Source organism: Mobula birostris, chromosome 5 (genome assembly GCF_030028105.1).
Source record: "Mobula birostris isolate sMobBir1 chromosome 5, sMobBir1.hap1, whole genome shotgun sequence".
Classification (NCBI taxonomy): domain Eukaryota; kingdom Metazoa; phylum Chordata; class Chondrichthyes; order Myliobatiformes; family Myliobatidae; genus Mobula; species Mobula birostris.
In genome coordinates this window covers 16447036-16470964 of record NC_092374.1, presented here as the reverse complement: position 1 = coordinate 16470964, position 23929 = coordinate 16447036, and the positions used below count along the sequence as shown (strand labels likewise).

Here is a 23929-nt window from a genome sequence, read left to right as displayed (position 1 = left end):
GTCAATGGGAAATACAGAATTCTCATATTATCATATCAATAGCCATTTTCATTGGCTAAGGCCACTGGTAGGATCTACTGGCCTCCACGGGACTTTTTATATCGGTTGAGAGGTCCATAAGACCATAAGACAAAGGAGCAGAAGTCAGCCATTCGGCCCATCGAGTCTGCTCCGCCATTTTATCATGAACTGATCCATTCTCCCATTTAGTCCCACTCCTCCGCCTTCTCACCATAACCATTGATGCCCTGGCTACTCAGATACCTATCAATCTCTGCATTAAATACACCCAATGACTTGACATCCACCGCCGCCTGTGGCAACAAATTCCACAGACTCACCACCCTTTGGCTAAGAAAATTTCTTCGCATCTCTGTTCTGAATGGGCACCCTTCAATCTTAAGTCATGCCCTCTCGTACTAGACTCCCCCACCATGGGAAACAACTTTGCCACATCCACTCTGACCATGCCTTACAACATTCGAAATGTTTCAATGAGGTGTTCCCTCATTCTTCTAAACTCCAAGGAATACAGTCCAAGAGCAGTCAAATGTTCCTCATATGTTAACCCTCTCATTCCCGGAATCATTCTAGTGAATCTTCTCTGAACCCCCTCCAACGTCAGCACATCCTTTCTTAAATAAGGAGCCCAAAACTGCCCACAGTACTCCAAGTGAGGTCTCACCAGTGCCTTATAGAGCCTCAACATCACATCCCTGCTCCTATACTCTATTCCTCTAGAAATGAATGCCAACATTGCATTCGCCTTCTTCACCACTGACTCAACCTGAAGGTTAACATTAAGGGTATCCTGCACAAAGACTCCCAAGTCCCGTTGCATCTCAGAACTTTGAATTCTAGTCCCATTTAAATAATAGTCTGCCCGTTTATTTCTTCTACCAAAGTGCATAACCATACACTTTCCAACATTGTATTTCATTTGCCACTTTGCCCATTTATCCAAGTCTCTCTGCAGGCTCTCTGTTTCCTCAGCACTACCGGCCCCTCCACCTACCTTTGTATCATCAGCAAACTTAGCCACAAAGCCATCTATTCCATAGTCCAAATCGTTGATGTACAACATAAAAAGAAGCGGCCCCAACACGGACCCCTGTGGTACTTTCTCTGTCATAATTGTGACTGTGCACACTTCTCTTCCCTGACACCCTTGAGTGTCCGGTATACTGCTGATGTTTTCCTCAGTGAAGACTGATGCAATATACTCGTTCAGTTCCTCCGCCATCTCCTTATCTCCCATTACAATTTCTCCAGCATCATTTTCTATCGGTCCTATATCTACTCTCATCTGTCTTTTACTCTTTATATACTTGAAAAAGCTCTTAGTATCCTCTTTGATATTATTTGCTAGCTTCCTTTCATAGTTCATCTTTTCCCTCTTAATGACCTTCTTAGTTTCCTTTTGTAAGCTTTTAAAAACTTCCCAGTCCTCTGTCTTCCCACTAATTTTTGCTTCCTTGTATGCCCTCTCATTTGCTTTAACTTTGGCTTTGACTTCTCTTGTCAGCCACAGTTGCATCCTTTTTCCATTCGAAAATTTCTTCTTTTTTGGAATATATCTGTCTTGCACCTTCCTCACTTCTCACATAAACTCCAGCCACTGCTGCTCTGCTGTCCTTCCCGCTAGTGTCCCTTTCCAGTCAACTTTGGCCAGTTCCTCTCTCATGCCACTGTAATTTCCTTAACTCTACTGAAATACCGACACATCGGATTTTGGCTTCTCTTTCTCAAATTTCACAGTGAACTCAATCACGTTATGATCACTGCCTCCTAAGGGTTCCTTCACCTCAATCTTTTTAATCATCTCTGGTTCCTTACCCAATACCCAATCCAGTACAGCCGATCCCGTAGTGGGCTCAACAACAAGCTGTTCTAAAAAGCCATCTTGAAGACATTCTACAAATTCTCTCTCTTGAGATCCAGTGCTGACCTGATTTTCCCAATCCACTCGCATGTTAAAATCCCCCACAATTATCATAACACTGCCATTCTGACAAGCCTTTTCTATTTCCTGTTGTAATTTGTAGTCCACATCACTGCAGCAGTTCGGAGGCCTGTATATAACCGCCATCAGGGTCCTTTTACCCCTGCGATTCCTTAGCTCAACCCATAAAGATTCTGGACCTTCCGATCCTATATCACCTCTTTCTAATGATTTAATATCATTACTTACCAATAAAGCGACGCCTCCCCCTCTGCCTACCTGCCTATCCTTCCGATACACTGTGTATCCTCGGACGTTCAGCTCCCAGAGACATGCATCCTTTAGCCAGGTCTCAGTGATGGCCACAATATCATACCTGCCAATCTGTAGCTGTACAACAAGATCATCCACCTTATTCCTTATGCTGTATGCATTTAAGTATAACACCTTAAGTCCAGTATTTGGTACTTTTTGCTTTGATTGCGCTGCAACTCATCCCAATGGCTGCAAATTTGCCCCATCACCTGCCTGTCCTTTCTGACATCTTTACTGCTCTTAGATTTATTTCTGTTTTCCCCCTCCTCCGCTCCATCATTCTGGTTCCCATGCCCCTGCCAAATTAGTTTAAACCCTCCCTAACAGCTCTATTAAACCTTCCCACCAGGATATTGGTCCCTTTCAGGTTCAGGTGTAACTCGTCCTTTTTGAACAGGTCATACTTCCCTCAGAAGAGATCCCAATGATCCAAGAATCTGAAGCCCTGCCCCTGCACCAGTCTCTGAGCCACGCGTTCATCTGCCTGATCCTACTATTCTTGCCCTCGCTAGCACGTGGCACAGGTAGCAATTCTGAGATTATTACCCTGGAGGTCCTGATTCTCAGCTTCCTTCCTAACTCCCAGATATCTCTCTTCAGGACCTCCTCCTTTGTCCTATCTATGTCATTGGCACCAACATGTACCAAGACAACTGGCTGCTCGCCAAGACAACTGGCTGCTTGCCCTCTCCCTTCAGAATATTCTGGACCCGATCCGAGACATCCCGTACCCTGGCACCTGGGAGGCAACACACCATATGGTTATCTCTATCAGGCTCACAGAATCTTCTGTCTGTTCCCCTGACTATGGAATCCCCTATGACTACCGCATTCCTCTTCTCTCTCCTTCCCTCCTGCACAACAGCGCCAGGCTCAGTGCCAGAGACCCGATCACTCTGGCCGTCCTCTGCCAGCAGCGTCCCCCTCAACAGCATCCAAAACAAGATACTTGTTGCTGAGGGGGGAAGCCACAGGGGTGCTCTCCACTATCTGGGCATTTTCCTTCCCTCTCCTGACAGTCACCCAGTTTTCCGACCCCTGTAGCCTAGGGATGACCACCTCCCTGTAGCTCCTGTCTATCACCTCTTCACTTTCCCTAATAAGCAGTAGGTCATCAGGCTGCAGCTCCAGATCCCTAACACGGTCTCTGAGGAGCTGCATCTCGGTGCACCTGGTGCATATGTGGCCATCAGGGAGGCTGGAGGTCCCCAGAATTCCCACATCTGACATCCTGAACAAAACACTAACCCTGCAGATATGCTACCTAATTCTACAGGAATGAAACAAGGAAAAATAAGTCCACTCACCCACTTACCTCGCCAAACACACAAACTTTTTAAACCGTTAGCTCGTACCGTTAGCTGTATGAGCCCTGCTGTTCCTCTGTCTGTCCGGGCCGATTCGCCAAGGGGAGAAAAAAGAGTTGGTGCCTCGCTCTCGCTGCTTCCCGTTACCACCTAAGCCCGTTAAGCCAAAGCCCTACACTTTGCTGCCACTCACTCCAATGCCCGCTCTGACTGCTGCCCACTGTATAGGGTGGTCTCCTTCTTAAACTCTCCACGCTGTCCTGTCTGTGTCACGTGCCTGCATGGTCTCGTCCTTGTACTCTAAGAAGTTTTTTTAAAAAGCTGCCTTCTTTCAGAATTTAGCTCTCATGCCGCCCTTCTTGTCCCGATCCAAAAAACACCCATTGGAAGTCAAATGGATTAAAAATTTATAAATTTACACCTTCCCTAAAAGGTGCCTCCTTCATTAGTTCAACAACTACCTTTGCTATCCTAGAATGGCAGGATAGATTTCTAGACAAATTTCCCATGAGTCCTTGGCACCCTTTACCCAGGATTCACAGAGTTATACAGCAAGGAAACAGACCATTTGGCCCACCATGTTCATGCCAACCACCCAGTGCCCATCTGTATTAATCCCGTCCTCCAGCACTTGGCCATGGTGTTCAATGCCTTATTCTCATATGGATGCTTCTTGTTTGCTGTTGTTGACTCTGATTCTACCTTTCACTCCAGCATGTTATGGAGTCTGGTCATCCAGTGGGGTAAAGGTTAAGATAATATTCTTCACAATGGGCAACCCTACATTAGGAAGGAAAGTTTGGAAAAAAGACCAAGGGCAAAAGCGGACATGAGGCCAAGCATAGCTCTGCTGAGCTTATATTGAATGGCAGTAGGGGATATTTGGCTTTTCCTTGGCATGTGAGCACACACTGGGCCAAGGGAGTATGAGGAACATCATTTTATACTTATGTCATAGAAGGAGACCACTTGGCCCATTGGTTCTCCAAAGAAATCCCATCTATTCCATTCGCTTACAATTGAATTACCACCTGAGCCAAACATTAAGGATGGATGTGAGAAAGAGTCATGAGGCAAGGAAGGAGAGGACCATTGGGAAATGGACTCAAATTTCTAGCTGAACTGTTGAACAAGATTATGAAAAGGGCTATAACTAATAAGGCAGGGTTGGAAAAACGTGGCAATGTTCTGAAAGAAGATAAGAATAAATACATGGCTTTGCAAAGTTTAGAGTACAGATGCCATAAAGATAACATGAACACACTAGCAACAGAAGTGGCTATTAGAAATAATAATAAAGACAACTTTAAAAGTAAAGTAAAGAAGCAGTGGATACAAAATTATTTTCATTTTCTAGCTTAGCACTGCACTGGGAGATTAACATTCCAAAATGTAATAAATCAAAATGTGCAACACATCAACTCAAGGTCCAAAGGTAGAGTATGGTCAATGAATCAAAATTCAGTTCATGCACAAATTCTAAAAAATAAGGCAAGGCTTTGATCAAGTGAACGAGGAGAAACTGCTTATCGTGGAGGAGGGTTGGTAATCAGCTGTCATAAAGATTCGGGGTTGGGGGAGGAAGATGGAAAGCATTAGTGACTAATTATGATCTGGAAGCCACTCCCTGAATATCAAGTGAAAGCTTAGCAAATGATTTTCAAAGGGGAATTTGATAAGAACAAATTGTGGCTATCTGGAGAAGAAGAATCTCAGAGTTGTATACTATATATGTAGTTTGATAATAAAATGTACTTTTGAACCTTTGATATAGCTAGGGTGCCTAAGACATTTGCACAGCACTGTAGTAATTTTATTTATTGCACTGTACTGCTGCTACAAAAAAAAATTCATGACATATGTAAGTGAAGATAAACATGATTCTGATATGGGTCTCTATTGTGGACTGAGAGTGGGGAGGTAGCAGGGAGATGGGAATCATGATTAGGAAAAGGGGAGGGAGAAGCACCAGCGAGACATTTTGCAATGATCAAAACAACAATTGTTTGAAATCAAATGACCTTGCCTGGTATTTCAGGGCTGGGTGTATCTGCATCCACGCCTCACCCCGTCTCTGGCACCCCTTCTCTGCCACATGTCCCACACCCCTCCCACAGCACTCCACCCTCGCCATTCACAACATCGTTTACTCCCTCCAGATTTACAAACTCGCTCTCTGCTCCACCTTGATCATTACAGTACTGTGCAAAAGTCTTAGCTAGGTACCCTAGCTATATATATATGCCTACAAGCTTTGCACAGTACTGTATCCTGAAGACAATGAAAAGATAAGATATAATTGACAGAGGTATATCAAAACAAGCAGTGAAATGCGTCATTTGTGTCAATGACCAACATATTCTGAGGATGTGCTGGGTGTAGCCCACAAGTGTCACCTTGCTTCCGGTGCTAACAGAGCATGCCCACACTAACCCATTCATCTTTGGAACGTGGGGGGAAACTGGAGTATCCGGAGGAAACCTATGGGAGGAATGTGCAAACTCCTTACCGATGGTGGCGGGAATCGAGCCCTGATTGTTGGTGCTTTAGGGCACTTTGCCAGACACTACGCTCCCTTGCCACCTCATATTAATCTCTCACCATCCTGCCCCATATCAATCTCTCTAATTGTGGCAATGCTATGTTGGCATTGGAAGCATGGTGCCATTTGCGCGGTGCCCCCAGCACATTTCTGATGTGAGCGACACATTTCACTGTATGTTTCGATGTTTCCACAAGATCATAGGACATAGGAGCAGAATTAGGCCATTTGGCCCATAGAGTCTGCTTCACCATTCAATCATGGCAGATCCTTTTTTTTCTCCCCCATCCCCATTTCCCACCCTCTTCCCCGTAACCTTTGATGGCATGTCCAATCAAGAAACTATCAATCTCTGCCTTAAGTCGGCTCCTGCTCAAAGCCAGAGATTCAGCCTTCAGGTCTGGAAACCGGGAGGCTTACAGCTCAGGCAGGGCCAACCTGAGGAAGGGAATCTCTCAGGCTAAACATATATACAAACATAGAATCGAAGAGCATTTCAACTCCTCGGACCCCTGGCACATGTGGCATGGCATACAGGTCATTACAGACTTCAAACCACCAAGTACTGTGCTCCCTTCCAGCTCTGCTTCCCTCCCTGATGAGCTCAATTACTTCTACACTCACTTTGACCGAGAGAACAAGGAGGTCTAATGAAAAATTAACAAAGAAGATTACCAACCTGGAAAACAGAAACAGAAGGAACAATTTACGTTTTCTGGGTCTTGAAGAATCAATTTAAGGTGCCCACCCCATGGAGTTCTTTGCAAGCTTTCTGAAGCAGCTATTCCCTGATTTATTGCCATCTGTGCCCACTGGTCACTAGCCCCGAAACCAAAGTTGGGGGAGTGACTTAGGTCAGTTATTTTATGTTTTCATGAATTTCATACTAAGGAGCTTTTAATCCATCATACCCATCAAGTAGGAATGATCGATTACAATGGGAAGATGATCAGATTCATGGACGATTATACACCAGAGGTTATGGCTGAAAGTGCCAAGTATAAAGAGGTCATATCGTTGCTCTATAACAAAGGGTTTAAGCCCTCCCTTTGCTTCCCCGCACGTCTTAGAATCGTTCAGAAAAATGGTGTGCAGAAATGGCTGGGGTTGGTTGAACACGCACAGAAGTATTTGAAAGCAGAAGGTTATTGTGTTATATCTCTTACAAGAGCAATTATCTTTTTAATGTTGGATAGAATAAGGTTTTAATAAACTTGCATTTTGACTGTTTATCTATCTTGTTTTTTGATACTTTGATATTCTTTATTACTTTATTCTTTTTTCTGAGATTTTTCTATATTTTTTTGAAATTGTTTAAATGAATCCTCTTCTGTTTTGGATTTCTGGTCTAAGTTTTTTTTGTCTGGTATGTCTTGGTAGGAACATAATAACCTTGAATGATTGGAGTTTTGCCAGCAAGATTTCTTTGGGAGGGTTGTCTTTAGGGTTTAGCATGCTGACTGCTCTTTGGCTGGCTTTTTGGCTTTGGGAGGGGAAGGGGATGGGGTCACTTTTTTCTTTTTTCTCTGGAAGCTGGGTTGGGCTACCATCAAAATTTTCTGTTTGAGTATCTTATTTTATGGTTCGTTCTCTGGTTTTAATAATTTATGGTCAGATCTTTTAACTCTTCTGTTAATTAGTATTTAAAATGGATCAAAATATTAATTTACTTAGTTTTAATGTGAAAGGGTTAAATCATCCTGTGAAACGGAATAAGATTTTTGCTTATATTAAAAAGTTAAGGGCCCACATTATTTTTCTACAAGAAACGCATGTACGTAGTTGTGACTTTTTAATCGGTGGAGGGATCTACAATTTCATTCTTCATTCAGAGCAAAATCTCGAGGGGTCTCGATTTTTATAGATAATACAATTTCTTTTGTTCAACATAAAGATGTCTCTGACCCTAATGGGCAATTTGTCATAGTGTCAGGGAAACTAGTTAATAAATTAATTGTATTTGCTAATGTATACGCCCCCAATGTGGATGGTCCAGGAGTTTTTTGAGCGTTTCTTTTCATTCCTGCCAGATTTGAGTCTTTATTCTTTAGTGATGGGAGGAGATTTTAATTGTTGTCTAGACCCAGTATTAGATCATTCTTCTCTTAAATCAGCCACACCTAATAAATTAGCTTTACTTATTCAATCCTTTCTAATGAAATGTGATGTTGTTGATGTCTGGCCTTTTTTTTGACCTAGCAGAAAGGGAGTATTCATTCTTCTCTCATGTCCATCATTCCTATACCAGGATTGATTTTTTTTTTATTGATAGTCAAATGATTCCATTAGTTCGATCCATTGAATATAAAGAAATAGCTGTATCTGACCACTTTCCTGTATTTCTATCTTTAAATCTTCCTGGTTTTACTCATATGAACAGATCCTGGTATTTTAATTTAACTTTGTTATCTGATAAGGACTTACTAAAATTTCTGGAGAATCAAATTACTCTTTTTTTTGGAGAAAATGTGTTGGAAGAGACTTCCAGTCATCATTTGGGATGCTTTTAAGGCATATATTAGAGGACAAGTTATCTCCTATACTGCATATATTAAGAAAAAAGCTAACAAAGAGAGAACTAACTTAGTTAATTGATTAAAACAATTACACCAGAAATATGCTTTGGCACCAGACCCTGAACTATACAAAAGACGTATTGAAATTAAAACTAAATATGATCTTCTTATAACGTATCCAATTGAAAGCGAACTTTAAAAAGATAGAAGCCAGTTCTATATACATGGAGAAAAAACTGGTAAACTATTGGCTAATCAATTGAAGACCATTATAGCTAAATGGCAAATTAAAGAAATTCGCAAAACTACTGGGGATTTGACAACACACACAAAATGCTGGTGGAACGCAGCAGGCCAGGCAGCATCTATAGGAAGAGGTTCAGTCGACGTTTCGGGCTGAGACCCTTTGTCAGGACTAACTGAAAGAAGAGATAGTAAGAGATTTGAAAATGGGAGGGGGAGGAGGAGGGGAAGATCCAAAATGATAGGAGAAGACAGGAAAAGGCAAGAAGATCCAATCAACTTTCCAGCTCTTAGCTCCATCGCTCCCCCTCCTGTCTTCTCCCATCATTTCTGATCTCCCCCTCCCCCTCCCACTTTCAAAGCTCTTACTATCTCTTTTTTCAGTTAGCCTTGACAAAAGGTCTCGGCCCAAAATGTTGACTGTACCTCTTTCTATTGATGTTGCCTGGCCTGCTGCGTTCCACCAGCTTTTTGTGTGTGTTGCTTGAATTTCCAGCATCTACAGATTTCCTTGTGTTTGTGATTTGACAACTGGCTATTTTGAAATAAATGACACTTTTAGAGAATTTTATTCTAAACTGTATAGTTCTGATTTTGTTAAAAATAATACTGCAATGAACAATTTTCTAGACCAATTAAATATTCCTGGACTTTTGGTTGATAATCAAAAGTAGTTGGATCAACCTATTTCTCAGGAGGAAATCACTGAGGCTATACGTTCATTGCATTCTGGGAAATCTCCAGGACCTGATGGATTCTCTGGAGAATTTTATAAGGCTTTTTCTTCATTGCTTATACCTTATTTATGTTCTACCCTTACTGATTCCTTTAAGGTGGGTAGGTTGCCACAGTCTTTTTATGAAGCTTCCATTTTGCTTATTCTTAAAAAGAATAAGAATCCCACTGAATGCTCTTCATATAGACCAATCTCTTTACTCAATGTTGATGCTAAGATCCTATCTAAAGTTTTGGCCCCTAGGCTCGGAATATTATACCTTCTATAATATCTGATAATCAGACAGAATTTACTAAAAATCGATATTCTCATTTTAATATATGGCGACTGTTAAATGTTATGCATTCTCCATCCAAGGAAATATCAGAATGTGTGATTTCTCTGGACACGGAGAAGGCTTTTGACTGAGTTGAATGGAATTACTTATTTAAAACCTTAGAAAAATTTAATTTTGGGCCCAATTTTATTCTTTGAATTAAATTACTTTGCTCATCCCCCTCTGCTTGGGTCCTTATTAACTTTCAGAATTCTAAACCAATTAAACTCCAACGGGGAACTGGACAAGGATGTCCGTTGAGCACTTTGCTTTTTGATTTGGTATCAGAACCTTTAGCAATTGCCTTTCAAAAGCCTAAAGATATCACTGGTATCTTAAGGAAAGGTACTATTCATAAAGTCTCGCTTTATGCTGATGACCTATTGCTTTTTATATCTACTGTTACAACTTCTCTACCCTCTACATTTCTTTTACTTACTAATTTTAGTCAGTTTTCAGGATATAATTTGAATTTACATAAGAGTGAATTGTTTCCTTTAAATAATTTGATACCAACCGATATTAACTTTCCTTTTAAAATTGTAAGAAAACAATTTACATATTTGGGTGTAACAATTACTAAGAATTATAAAGATCTATTCAAAGAAAATTTTCTAACCTTAATGAATTATGTGAAAAAGACACTTTTTAATTGGTTGCCTCTCTCTTTATCATTGATTGGACGAATTAATTCTATTAAAATAAATACTTTACCTAAATTTATATACCTTTTTCAAGCTGTTCCTGTTTTTATTCCTAAGTCTTTTTTTGATTCTTTAGATTTGATTCTTTCTTCCTATATTTGGAAGAACAGAAAACCCTGATTAAATAAAGCCCACCTTCAAAAAATTAAAAAGAATGGAGGCCTTGCTGTACCCAATTTTAGGTTATATTATTGGGCAATTAACATACAAAATCTTATGTTCTGGTTATATTATATTAGTCGTGAGGATTGTCCAATATGGGTCTTTTTGGAAGCCAACTCTGTTACGAAATTTTCTATTATTTCTCTTCTTGGACCCTCTCTTCCTTTATCTTTAAATAACTTAACTGACAGTTTGGTGGTTAAACATACTTTGAGGATCTGGCTACAATTTAGAAAACATTTCGGTTTATTGGGATTTTCCCTTTCTAGTACTGTTTTTTCTAATTTTTTTTTTAAAAACCATCTATGACTGATCTGTTTTTTAGAGAATGAGATAGATTAGGCATTAAATGATTTCAGGATCTGTTAGATGGAGGGGATCTTTCTTCTTTTGAGCAGCTCTCAGTGAAATATAACCTATCAAATACCCACTTTTTTCGAAATCTACAGATTAGAGATTTTTTTAAATTCTAAGCTACATATATTTCCTTCCAGCCCAGATAAGAACGTAATAGATGTAATTTTTAATTTGAAACCTTTTGATAATGGCTCAATATCTTATATTTATGGTCTGTTGTTGGGACTGGGAATGGCTCCTTTAGATAAAATTAAAAAAGATTGGGAAAAAGATTTACAGACTTCATTATCTGATGAGACCTGGAGGGCTATTTTCAAAATGGTTAATTCTTCATCATTACGTGCTCGTCATTCCCTCCTACAATTTAAAGTGGTACATAGGGCTTATATGTCTAAAGACAAGCTCTCTCGTTTTTTTGCAGATATATCTCCTTATTGTGACAGATGTAATAATGGAGAGGCTTTATTAATTCATATGTTCTGGTCATGTCTGAGCCTTGAAAAATATTGGTAAGATGTATTCCAAACTTTTTAAAGTTAATTTTAAGCCCAATTCTTTGACTGCCTTATTTGGTATTGTTGAGGAAAGAGCTATAATTTTGGAGCCTTCTCATTTGCGGGTACTGGCTTTTACTTCTCTAATGGCTAGGAGGACGATCTTGCTTAAATGGAAGGAGGTTGTCCCCCCCCACACATACTCAATGGATATGCGATGTTATGTCCTGTTTAAATTTAGAGAAGATTCATTGTTCGATTTCTGATTCTAATCAAGATTTTCAAATGCTATGGGGACGCTTTCTAAACCATTTTGAAAATCTTTGAATTGTTATTGTTATTACGATATAGATCTGGGCTATTATTATAAAATATATATGGTAAAGTACTCTTTTATTTTCTTTTGTTCTTTTACCAACCAGCCTTTTCTTGGTAGTGGGTGTAGATTTTTTTAATAATATAATTAACCATATTATTGTATTTCATAATTCAATTTATTTTATTTTATTGATCATGAATATGGGATACCGTGATTGTATTAGTGTGATTTATATATAGTGCATTTTGTGCTACCTTATTTTGATTTATAATATCCTTATGAATTCTGTATTTGTGTATAGGAAATTTAAATCTAATGAAAATATTAGAAAAATATTGGAAAAAAATATATTGCAATTGGACCTTGGACTTTCTGACTAATAGATCCCAATCAGTTAAATTAGACAACCTCTCCTCCTCCACTCTCACCCCGAACACCGGAGTGCCTCAAGGCTGTGTGCTGAGCCCTCTTCTGTACTCCCTTTTCACTTATGGCTGCATTCCTGTACATGGTTCTAACTCCATAATCAAGTTCGCAGACAATAACACAGTGGTTGTCCTGATCAGAGGGGATGACGAGACGACCTACAGGGATGAGGTCCAGCACCTGGTCGCATGGTGTGCCAACAACAATCTGACCCTTAACACCCAGAAGACCAAGGAGATCATTGTGGACTTCAGGTATGCTAGGAGCCACATTCACATCCCCACCTACGTCAACGGAGCTGTAGTGGAGCGTGTATCAAGCTTCAAATTCCTTGGTGTCCACATTTCTGAGGATCTCACCTGGTCCCTCAACTCCTCCATCCTGATCAAAAAGGTGCAAGAGCACCTTTATTTCCTGCAGAGCATCAAGATCTGTCCCAGAATACTGACAGACTTTTACCACTGTACCATTGAGAGCATACTCACCAAATGCATCTCAGTGTGGTGTGGCAATTGTCTCATATGGGACTGCAAAACACTCCAGCGTGTGGTGAAAACTGCCCAGTGGATTAACGGCACCCAATTGCCCACCATTGAGAACATCTACCATAAACGCTGCCTGGGCAGGGCGAAAAGCACTATCAAGGGCGCATCTCACCCTAACCAGGGACTTTTTACTCTCCTCCCATCTGGTAGGCGCTACAGGAGCCTCCGCTCCCGCACCAGCAGGCACAGGAAGAGCTTCTTACCTGAGGCTATGACCCTGCTGAACGTCACATCACAGCGCTAAGCAGTATTGTACCCATATTGTACTGTCTCAGTACTTTTATACTTGTGTGCTGTAGCACTTACTTTTTATTTGCAGTTATTTTGTAAGTAATACTATTCTTTGCATTTCTGGTTAGATGCTAACTGCATCTCATTGGCTTTGTAACTGTACTCGGCACAATGACAATAAAGTTGAATCTAATCTAATCTAACCTAAATACACCCATCTGCCTGGCCTTCACAGCTGCACATGGCAACAAATTCCACAAATTCACCACCCTCTGGCTAAAGAAATTTCTCTGCATCTCTGTTTTGAATGGATGCCCCTATATCCTGAGGCTGCGCCCTCATGTCCTAGACACACCATCATGGGAAACATCCTTTCGATATCTACTGTATCTAGGCCTTTCAACATTTGAAAGGTTTCAATAAGATCCCCCTCAACCTTCTAAATTCCAGCACGTACAGACCCAGAGCCATCAAATGTTTCTCATATGATAACCCTTTCATTCCTGGAATCATCCTTGTGAACCTCCTCTGGACCCTCTCCAATGCCAGCACATCTCTTCTAGGATGAGGAGACCAAAACAGTTCACAATACTCAAGGTGAGGCCTCACCAGTGCCTTATAAATCCTCAGCATCACACCCCTGCTCTTGTATTCTAGACCTCTTGAAAGTAATGCTAACATTGCATTTGCCTTCCTCATTACTGACTCAACTAGCAAGTTAACCTTTAGGGTGTTCTGCACAAGGACTCCCAAGTCCCTTTGCATCTGAGATTTTTGGATTTTCTCGCAGTTTAGAAAATATTCTGCACATTTATTTCTACTACCAAAGTGCATGGCCATGTATTTTCCAATATTTCACTTGCCACTTTCTTGCCCATTCTCCTAATCTGGGTAAGTCCTTTTGCATCCTACCTATTTCCTCAACACTACCTGCCCCTCCAACAATCTTCGTATCATCTGCAAACTTGGCAACAAAGCCATCTATTTCAACATCTAAATCATTTATGTGCATATATTCTCAGTCACACATTTATCTGCAAATCATCCTGCTTCTACCCTCACTGGTGTGTGGCACAGGCAGCAATCCAGAAATTACTACCCTGGAGGTTCTTCTTCTCAGCTTTCTACCTAGCTCTCTAAAATCGCTTTTCAGGACCTCTTTGCCTTTCCTTCCTATGTCATTGGTACCAATATGTACCAAGACATCTATCTGCTCTCTCTCCCTCTCCAAAATGTTGTGGATGTGATCTGAGACATCCCTGACCCTAGCACCAGGGAGGCAACATACCATCCGGGTGTCCCATTCACATCCACAGAATCTCCTGTCTGTTCCACTCACTATTGAGTCCCCTATCACTACCGATCCCTTCTTCTCTCTCTTCCCCTTCTGCACCACAGACCTGCTCAGTGCCTGTAACTCAGTTGCCGTAGCATTCCCCCGGGAGGTCATCCCCTACAAAAGTATCCAAAGCGGTATACTTACTTTTGAGGGGAGTGGTCACAGGTGTGCTCTGCTCTAACTGCCTATTTATACTTCCATTCCTCCTGACAACTTCGGGGTGACTACTTCCCTATAGTTTTGATCAATTATATCCTCACTCTCCCGTACAAGCCGAAGGTCATCCAGCTGCTGCTCCAGGTCCCTAACACGGTCTTCAAAGAGCTGCAGCCAGGTGCACTTCATGCTGATGTCGTTTCCTAGGAGACTCAAGAACACACAACTGCCATTTACTATATCAGGTTCAGTAAGAGACAACATATGATACCTATAAAATATATACCTCTTTGACATATGATAACTATAAAAAGTATTTCCCCCCCCTGAAGTTTTCATGTTTTATTGTTTTACAACATTGAATCACAGTGGTTTTAATTTGGCTTCTTTGACACTGATAACAGAAAAAGAATCTTTCGTGCCAAGGTGAAAACTGATCTCTACAAGGTGATCTAAATTAATCACAAATATAAAACATAAAATGACGGATTGCATAATTACTCACTCCCTTCAAGTCAGTATTGAGTAGATGCACCTTTGGCAGAAATTACAGCCTTGAGTCTGTGTGAATAGGTCTCTATCAGCTTTGCACATCTGGACACTGCAATTTTTCTCCATTCTTCATTACAAAACTGCTCAGGCTCCGTCAGATTGCATGGGAATTGTGAGCGAACACAAGTCCAGCCACATATTCTCAGTTGGATTGTGGTCTACACTCTGACATGGTCACTCTAGGACATTAACTCTGTCGTTTTTATGCCATTCCTGTGTAGCTTTGTCTTTATGCTTGTGGTCATTGTCTTTCTGGAAAACAAATGTTTTCCCAAGTCGCAGTTCTCTTGCAGACTGCATCAGGTTTTCCTCCAGGATTTCCCTGTATTTTGCTACATTCATTTCACCCTCTACCTTCACAAGTCTTCCAGGGCCTGCTGCAGTGAAGATGTAGCCACCACTATGCTTGACGATAGGGATGGTGTGTTTTTGATGATGTGCTTACGTCAAACATAGCATTTAATCTGATGGCCAAAAACCCCAATTTTGATTTCATTAGACCATAGAACCTTCCTCCAGCTGACTCCAGAGGCTCCCACATGCCTTCTGGTAAACTTTAGCCGAGATTTCATGTGAGTTTTTCTTTGCCACTCTCCCATAAAGCTGCGACTGGTGAAACACCCGGGCAACAGTTGTGCAGTCTCCCCCATCTCAGCCACTGAAGCTTGTAACTCCTCCAGAGTTGTCATAGGTCTTTTGGTGGCCTCTTTCACTAGTTCTATTCTTGCACAGTCACGCTGTTTTTGAGGACAGCCTGCTCTAGGCAGATTTACAGCTGTGCCACATTCTTTCCATTTCTTGATGACTGTCTTAACTGTACTCCAAGGAATATTCAGTGACTTGGAAATGTTCTTGTATCCGTCTCCTCACCTGTGCTTTTCAATAACTTTTCACAGAGCTGCTTTGAGTGTTTTTTTGTCTTCATGGTGTAATTTTTGCCAGGATACTGACTCTCCAACAGTTGGACCTTCCAGATACAGGTGTACTTTTACTACAATCAGTTGAAACACCTTGACTGCATACAGGTCTCCAAAAACAGGTCTCCATTTAACTAATTATGTGACTTCTAAAACCAATTGGCTGCACCAGTGATGATTTGGTGTGTCATATTAAAGGGGAGGGGGAATACTTATGCAATCAATTATTTGGCATTTTAGATTTGTAATTAATTCAGATCACTTTGTAGAGTTCTGTTTACACTTCGACATGATAGAATCTTTTTCTGTTGATCAGAGTCAAAAAAGCCAAATTAAATTCACTGTGATTCAATGTTGTAAAACAATAAAACATGAAAACTTCCAAGGGGGTTGAATACATTTTATAGGTACCGTACATCTGACAAGTAAAGCTTATCTCTCTAGTATATATTCCCTTCCATAGACACTGAGTTCCTTCAGTATTTTGTGTGCATTAATCTGCACTTCCAGCATCTGCAGAACCACTGTTTATTACTCCCTACCATAATAACTCTTCTAGTGCTAACTCTTGTAGCTCTTGTTCCCAGGAATACATTCTAATCAAAAAGCAAAGTATCACTATATTTTGTGCCTACACCTCCTCCAGGTTTTCACTTTCTTTTGCTCTGGACTTTATCCTCTCCTGTTATTTGATCTCTCTTGCCTTCCAGCCTGCCACCGGTCTTGCCTTTTGTTCTATTCTCTCCCCTCCACTTTTTCTGCAACTCAAAACCTAGCAATCTGGCAGCCAGCCAGACTCTAATCATTATGCAGCAGTGTCTTACATTCATTTTACTTACGACTTGTAGCTGAGCCAGGCATATCTTGGTATTTATTAGCGGCTGCGAACATAATTCAACAATGAATCTGTCCAATGGTTCTGGAAGTCTATTTGGTAGGGGATATGTTCTTTCTCCAGGCTATCTGGAACTCCATCAACTCAGATAATGGAAGTGCTGTACAAGCTAAAGAATTACAATTAAAGGTCTGGAAAGCAGTTTCAACAGGGGCTAAGGTGGTTAAACGGAAGGCAGGTTTTAAATTAATCTGCTATAATATGGACAGACTTGCCGGCCAGTTACCTCCTCATTTTGTGGCGACAGGCATTTCTACGGTTCAGCTGGATGTCTGCAGTGATTAGGCCCAGGTCTCTTGCTGGTCGGCATGGTGCAGTGAGCTGCCTGCCACTGCGACGGACGCTGGGGCCTTATTGTCCTTTCGCAGTTTATTTAAATGGCTTGGATGTAGCATGGTGGTGAAGTTTGCTGGCAGTGGTTCAAGAAAGCAAGCTGTGACCAAGACTTAGGAACATGGAACACAGGACATTACAGCACAGAAGCAGCCCTTCAGCACACCTACTCCAATATCAATCTAATCTTCTCCACCTAACTTGCCCTGTATTTGTCTATCATCTACGTGCTTATCTAAGAGTTCCTTAAATATCCGTAATGCATCTGCCTCTAGTATCACTCCTGTCTGGGCATTACATGCACTCACCACTCGCTGTGTGGAAAAAACAATTATATCTGACATTCCCTGTACACTTTCCTCCAATCACCTTAAAATTATGCTCCCCTTTTATTAGGCATTTCTGCCCTGGAAAGAGGCGCCAGTTGTCCACCCAATCTACATCTCTTATTGTCTTGTACACCTTTATCAAGTCGCCTCTCTCTTCCTTCACTCCAAAGAAAAAGCCCCAGCTCACTCAACCCATCCACATAAAACATGCTCTCGAATCCAGGCAGCATTCAGGTAAATCCCCTCTGCAGCCTCTCTAAGGCTTTCACACCCTTCCTATTATAAAGCTACAAAAAGCTAATGGACTGGTTAAGTGAGTGGGCAAAGATATGGCAAAAGGTGGGAAAATGTGAATAATCTTTCAACAATGAGCTCGAAGGTACAGAAAGATCTGGTTATCTGTGCATTATTCACAGAGGACTAGTGTTCAGACACTGCAAGTAATCAGGAATGCTACTGTTTATAGCTAGGGGAGTTGTATACAGTAATGGGTTGGTTATTCTTCACTTATATAGGGTATAGGTGAAGCCACATTTAGAGTATTGTTTGCAATACTGATCTCCTTATTGAATATAAGTGTGAGGGAGACACTCGGAAAGGGCTTACGGGAGTAACACCCGAGCTTTTATGAGGAGATGTTGGACAGACGGCACTTGTATCTGCTGGAATGTAAACGATAAGACCAAAACACCATATGGCACAGAAGCAGAATCAGGCCATTTGGCCTATTGAGTCTGCTCAACATTCCATCATGCGCAATCTCATTCTCCTCCCTTTTCCCTGTAACTTATGACATCCTTATCAATCAAGATCCTATCAAGCTCCACTGCAAATAAACCCAATGATTTGGCCTCCACAGCCATCTGTAACAATGAGTTCCACAGATACATCACCCTCTGTCTAAAGAAATTCCTCCTCATCTCTGTTCTAAAAATCATCCCTTTATTCTGAGGCTGTACCCTCTGGTCCTAGACTCTCCTACTAGCGGAAGCATCCTCTCCACGTGCACTCTATTTTCAATATTCAGTAGGTTTAAATGAGAACCCCGTCATTTTTCTAAACTCTAGTGATTACAGGCCCAGATCCAATAAATAGGCCTCATTCATTAACCCTTTCATTCCCAGGATAGTTCTCATAAACGTCCTCTAGTTCCTCTCCAATTTTTTCTTTTATGGGGCCCCAATCTGCTCACAATACTCCAAATGTCGTCTTACCATGCCTTATAAAGCTCCCTTCTTGCTTTTATATTCTTGTCCTCTTGAAATGGATGTTAATTAGTTTTATTATTCATGAGAAAGGTGAGAGGGAACTTGACAAGCACATAAGATCCCACAGGGTTGTGACGGAGAAGGTGGGAAACAAAAGGGTACAGATGTTGGAATCTAGAGCAACACACTAAATGCTGGAGCAACTCAAAGTGTTAGACAGTATCTATGGAGGGAAATGGACAATGGAAAATGACATTTTGGACGCACAAGAAATACTGTAGATGCTAGAAATCTGGTTTAACACACACAAAATATTAGGGACTCAGCAGGTCAGGCAGAATTTACGGAGGGAGATTATGAGTTGACGTTTTGGGCTGAGGACCTTCATCTGGACTGAAGATTAGAAGGGAGACAGCCAGTATTAAATGGTGGGGGAAGGAATGGAGCAAAATCTGGCAGGTGATACGTGGAGGAGGAGGGATAGGCAGATAGGAGAGATTGGGACTGGCCAAAAAAGTTGAGATGTGATAGGTGGAAATAACAAAGGACTGAAGTTGATTCAACCTGATAAGAGATGAATGTGAAGTATGCAACGAAATAGGGTGTGGGGAGGGCAGGTGGAAACAGTGGAGGAGGAGCCCTAGTAGGAGAAGTGTGTGGGTGATGGGCAGATGGAGAGGGTGGGGGAGGGGATACAGCCATGGAGACTGGCACTGAATAGATCAGAAGGAGAGAGAAGGTGGAGAAGGTGTTTCCCTTTGAGGAAGAGTCTAGAAATAGGGGTCCACATTTTTGTTAAATGAAATTTGAGACTGCTATGTTCAGAATCTGAATCAGAATGTAGCTGGACCATTGTTGCTACCCATGCCAGTGGAAACAGACATCTCAAAAAGAGTGGAGGTACTGGTAATTAGGTGTTACAAAGCAACAAGTATAATGACATGATCTATGCTAGTGATACTAAACCTGATTCGGATCATATCAGTCTCAAATTTCATTGAACAAATTTTTTGGAACATCTTGCTTAAGGTCTTGTTAAAGGTATCATGTACAAATTGGATTGCTGTTGTTACGGTTGGTAAAGCTGCCAGCTCAGCGGTACCTGCTCATGTGACCATGTGCGCTCAGAGCCATCCTTGATGCAGATGTCGAGCCTTAGCTCCGCTCCTGTCGCTCCATGCTTGCTGTCGACACATCGGTTCGTGGCTGCATTGCGGATCTGTAACACACAATGGCAAGGCTTTCCTTATTCCAGCTTAAAAGGGGCCTACATCACAAGCACAGCAAATGAAAGTGCCGACACAAAGTGGTGGTACGGCCCAGTCCATCACAGGCAAAATCCTTTCCACCATTGAGCACATCTACAAGGACTGCTGGCATAAAAAGCATCATGGACCCCCACCAAACAACAGGAATTCTGCAGATGCTGGAAATTCAAGCAACACACATCAAAGTTGCTGGTGAACGCAGCAGGCCAGGCAGCATCTCTAGGAAGAGGTGCAGTCAACGTTTCAGGCTGAGACCCTTCGTCAGGACTAACTGAAGGAAGAGTGAGTAAGGGATTTGAAAGTTGGAGGGGGAGGGGGAGATCCAACATGATAGGAGAAGACAGGAGGGGGAAGGATGGAGCCAAGAGCTGGACAGGTGATAGGCAAAGGGGATACGAGAGGATCATGGGACAGGAGGTCCGGGAAGAAAGACAAGGGGGGGGGACCCAGCGGATGGGCAAGGGGTATATTCAGAGGGACAGAGGGAGAAAAAGGAGAGTGAGAGAAAGAATGTGTGTATAAAAATAAGTAACAGATGGGGTACGAGGGGGAGGTGGGGCATTAGCGGAAGTTAGAGAAGTCGATGTTCATGCCAACAGGTTGGAGGCTACCCAGACGGAATATAAGGTGTTGTTCCTCCAACCTGAGTGTGGCTTCATCTTTACAGTAGAGGAGGCCGTGGATAGACATGTCAGAATGGGAATGGGATGTGGAATTAAAATGTGTGGCCACTGGAAGATCCTGCTTTCTCTGGCGGACAGAGCGTAGATGACCCCCACCATCCAGGTAGCTTGCCATAAAAAAGCAGCATCCTTCATCAAGGATCTCCACCATCCAAGCCATGCTCTCTTCTTGCTGCTGCCATTGAAAAAGAAGTACAGTCAGCCCTCCGTATCCACGGGTTCCACATCCACAGATTCAACCGACCGCAGATCGAAAATATTCGAAAAAAAATTCCAAAAAGTTCCAGAAAGCAAAACTTGAATTTGTCGCACGCCGAGCACTACACTGCATCCACGCGAATCAAGTGATGTGTAGGCATACCCTGCTGTAGCCTCCTGCCATTTCACAGATCCTCAGTCTCTCTCCAGCACTGGTTGTTTGAGCGTTGTTTGCCTCACGTCTTGTTCATTCGCTACTTGTGTTGTGAGCGAGGGGAAGGAGTTTAAGGCTAGTAAGGGATGGCTGGCTGGCTATGTAAAGCGCTACAGCCTCAAGAACTTAAAGATCACGGGAGAATCGGCATCGGCTGATGCCGAGGCAGCATCATTGTTCTCAGAAGAGCTACAATGGTTGCATCTGTGCTGAACATGTACAGACTTTCTTTTTCTTGTCATTATTCCCTAAACAATGCAGTATAACAGCTATTTACATAGCATTTACATTGTATTAGGTATTATAAGTAATATAGAGATGAATTAAAGTATATGGGAGGATGTGCGTAGGTTATGTGCAAATACTATGCCATTTTATATAAGGAACTTGAGCATCTACAGATTTTGGTATCCGCGGGGGGTCCTGGAACCAATCCCCCACAGATACTGAGGGACAACTGTACAGGAGCCTCAGGTTCCACGCCACCAGGTTCAGGAACAGTTATTACCCTTCAGCCATCAGACTTCTGAACCAGTGTGAGTAACTTCTATTTCAAATCTGAACTAATTCCATAACCTATGGACTAACTTTCAAGGACTCTATGAGTCATATTCTCAGTCCTCATTACATTTTTTTATTTGCATGGTTCGTCTTCTTTTGCACATTGTTTGTTTGCCTGGGTTTGTGTGTGGATTTTCATTGACTGTATTGTTTTTCTTTGTTCTACTGTGCATGAAAATGAAACTCAAAGTGGCATATGATGACATATATCTACTTTGAAAATATAGTTACTTTGACCTTTGAACTTTAAGACATCTTTGGCATGTTTCAAATCACTATGAAACTTGGATTCAAGAACTATGTTGTGGAAGCAACTGAGATGACCCAACAGCTGAAGCTCACTTTGACGTGATTGGATCTTACAGCAGAGGAGAATGCCATTCATATCTCTGTGACCCTGCAACTCTTTGCAAATCGCACCCCTGGACATGCTCTCTTCTCTCCTCTCCCAGTGGGCAGAAAATACAAAAGCCTGTAAGCACCTAGCACCATGCACAAGGACAGCTTCTATCCCACTGTTAATCGATACTTGAATGGTCCTCTTATACAGATGGTCTGTTGGCCTCACGATCTACCTCGTTATGATCTGGCACTTTATCACTTACCTGCACAGCATTTTTTCAGTAGCTTTTACACTTTAATCTGCATTACCTTATTCTAGCCCAATGCACTATGTAGTGATTTGATCTGAATAAACTCCATTCAAGACAAGTTTTTCGCTCAGTGCACGGTAGATGTGGCAATAATAAACCAATACTAATACCAAAATTAGATTAGGTTAGATTTCTTTATGAATCACATGTGCATCGAAACAGGGAGTGAAATGTGCTGTTTGCATTAACAACCAACACGAGTTGAGGATGTTCTGGGGGCAGCCTGCAAGTGTGGCCACACATTCTGGCGCTAACTCAGCATCCCCGTAACGATCAACAGAGCAACACACAGCCAATGTTCCAGTCCTATGCCCTTTCCCTGTAACTATGTAACATTTCCCACTCAAGCAGTCCACAATGGTGCAGCTAGCAGAACTGCCGTGCTGGAGTCTTATATTCTATATTGACCCCAGCGCTATCTGTGTGCAGTTTGCATGTTCTTCCTGTGACCATGAGTACTTTGGTTTTCTCCCACATCCCGAAGACTTGCAGCTTGATCGGCCAATAGTCTTAACTTTGGAGCAATGAGGAAGGGAACTGCGAACTGTCCTCCGGAAGGTGCCTGATGCCAGGACTTTGGGAGATTTCCAGTCACCGAGATGGATTTTGACAGATTGGGGTTTCAAATGAAATGGGAAAATATAGATTGATCGACAGATAAGTTGGGATTTATTGATCAATCTAACAGACTGTGCAAATCCCCTTGCTCCCGTATTCATAGAACATAGAACATAGAATAATACAGCACAGTTCAGGCTCTTTGGCCCACAATGTTGTGCCGACCCTCAAACTCTGCCTCCCATATAAGCCCCCACCTTAAATTCCTCCATATACCTGTCTAGTAGTCTCTTAAACTTCACTAGTGTATCTGCCTCCACCATTGACTCAGGCAGTGCATTCCATGCACCAACCACTCTCTGAGTAAAAAACCTTCCTCTAATATCCCCCTTGAACTTCCCACCCCTTACCTTAAAGCCATGTCCTCTTGTATTGTGCAGTGGTGCCCTGGGGAAGAGGTGCTGGCTATCCACTCTATCTATTCCTCTTATTATCTTGTACACCTCTATCATGTCTCCTCTCATCCTCCTTCTCTCCAAAGAGTAAAGCCCTAGCTCCCTTAATCTCTGATCATAATCCATACTCTCTAAACCAGGCAGCATCCTAGTAAATCTCCTCTGTACCCTTTCCAATGCTTCCACATCCTTCCTATAATGAGGTGACCAGAACTGGACACAGTACTCCAAGTGTGGCCTAACCAGAGTTTTATAGAGCTGCATCATTACCTTGTGACTCTTAAACTCTATCCCTCGACTTATGAAAGCTAACACCCCATAAGCTTTCTAAACTACCCTATCCACCTGTGAGGCAACTTTCAGGGATCTGAGCAGATCCCTCTGCTCCTCCACACTACCAAGTATCCTGCCTTTTACTTTGTACTCTGCCTTGGAGTTTGTCCTTCCAAAGTGTA

General features: G+C 41.9%; 1 protein-coding gene across 1 annotated transcript in view; it reads right to left on the bottom strand.

The window, feature by feature from the left end:
• The window catches only part of galntl6 (polypeptide N-acetylgalactosaminyltransferase like 6), a 756494-nt gene that overhangs the window by 44001 nt on the left and 688564 nt on the right, over positions 1–23929 (bottom strand). The window contains exon 11 of the mRNA XM_072257441.1: positions 19987–20103. Coding sequence (XP_072113542.1) covers positions 19987–20103 — 117 coding nt within the window. The remainder of the gene's footprint in view (positions 1–19986; positions 20104–23929) is intronic.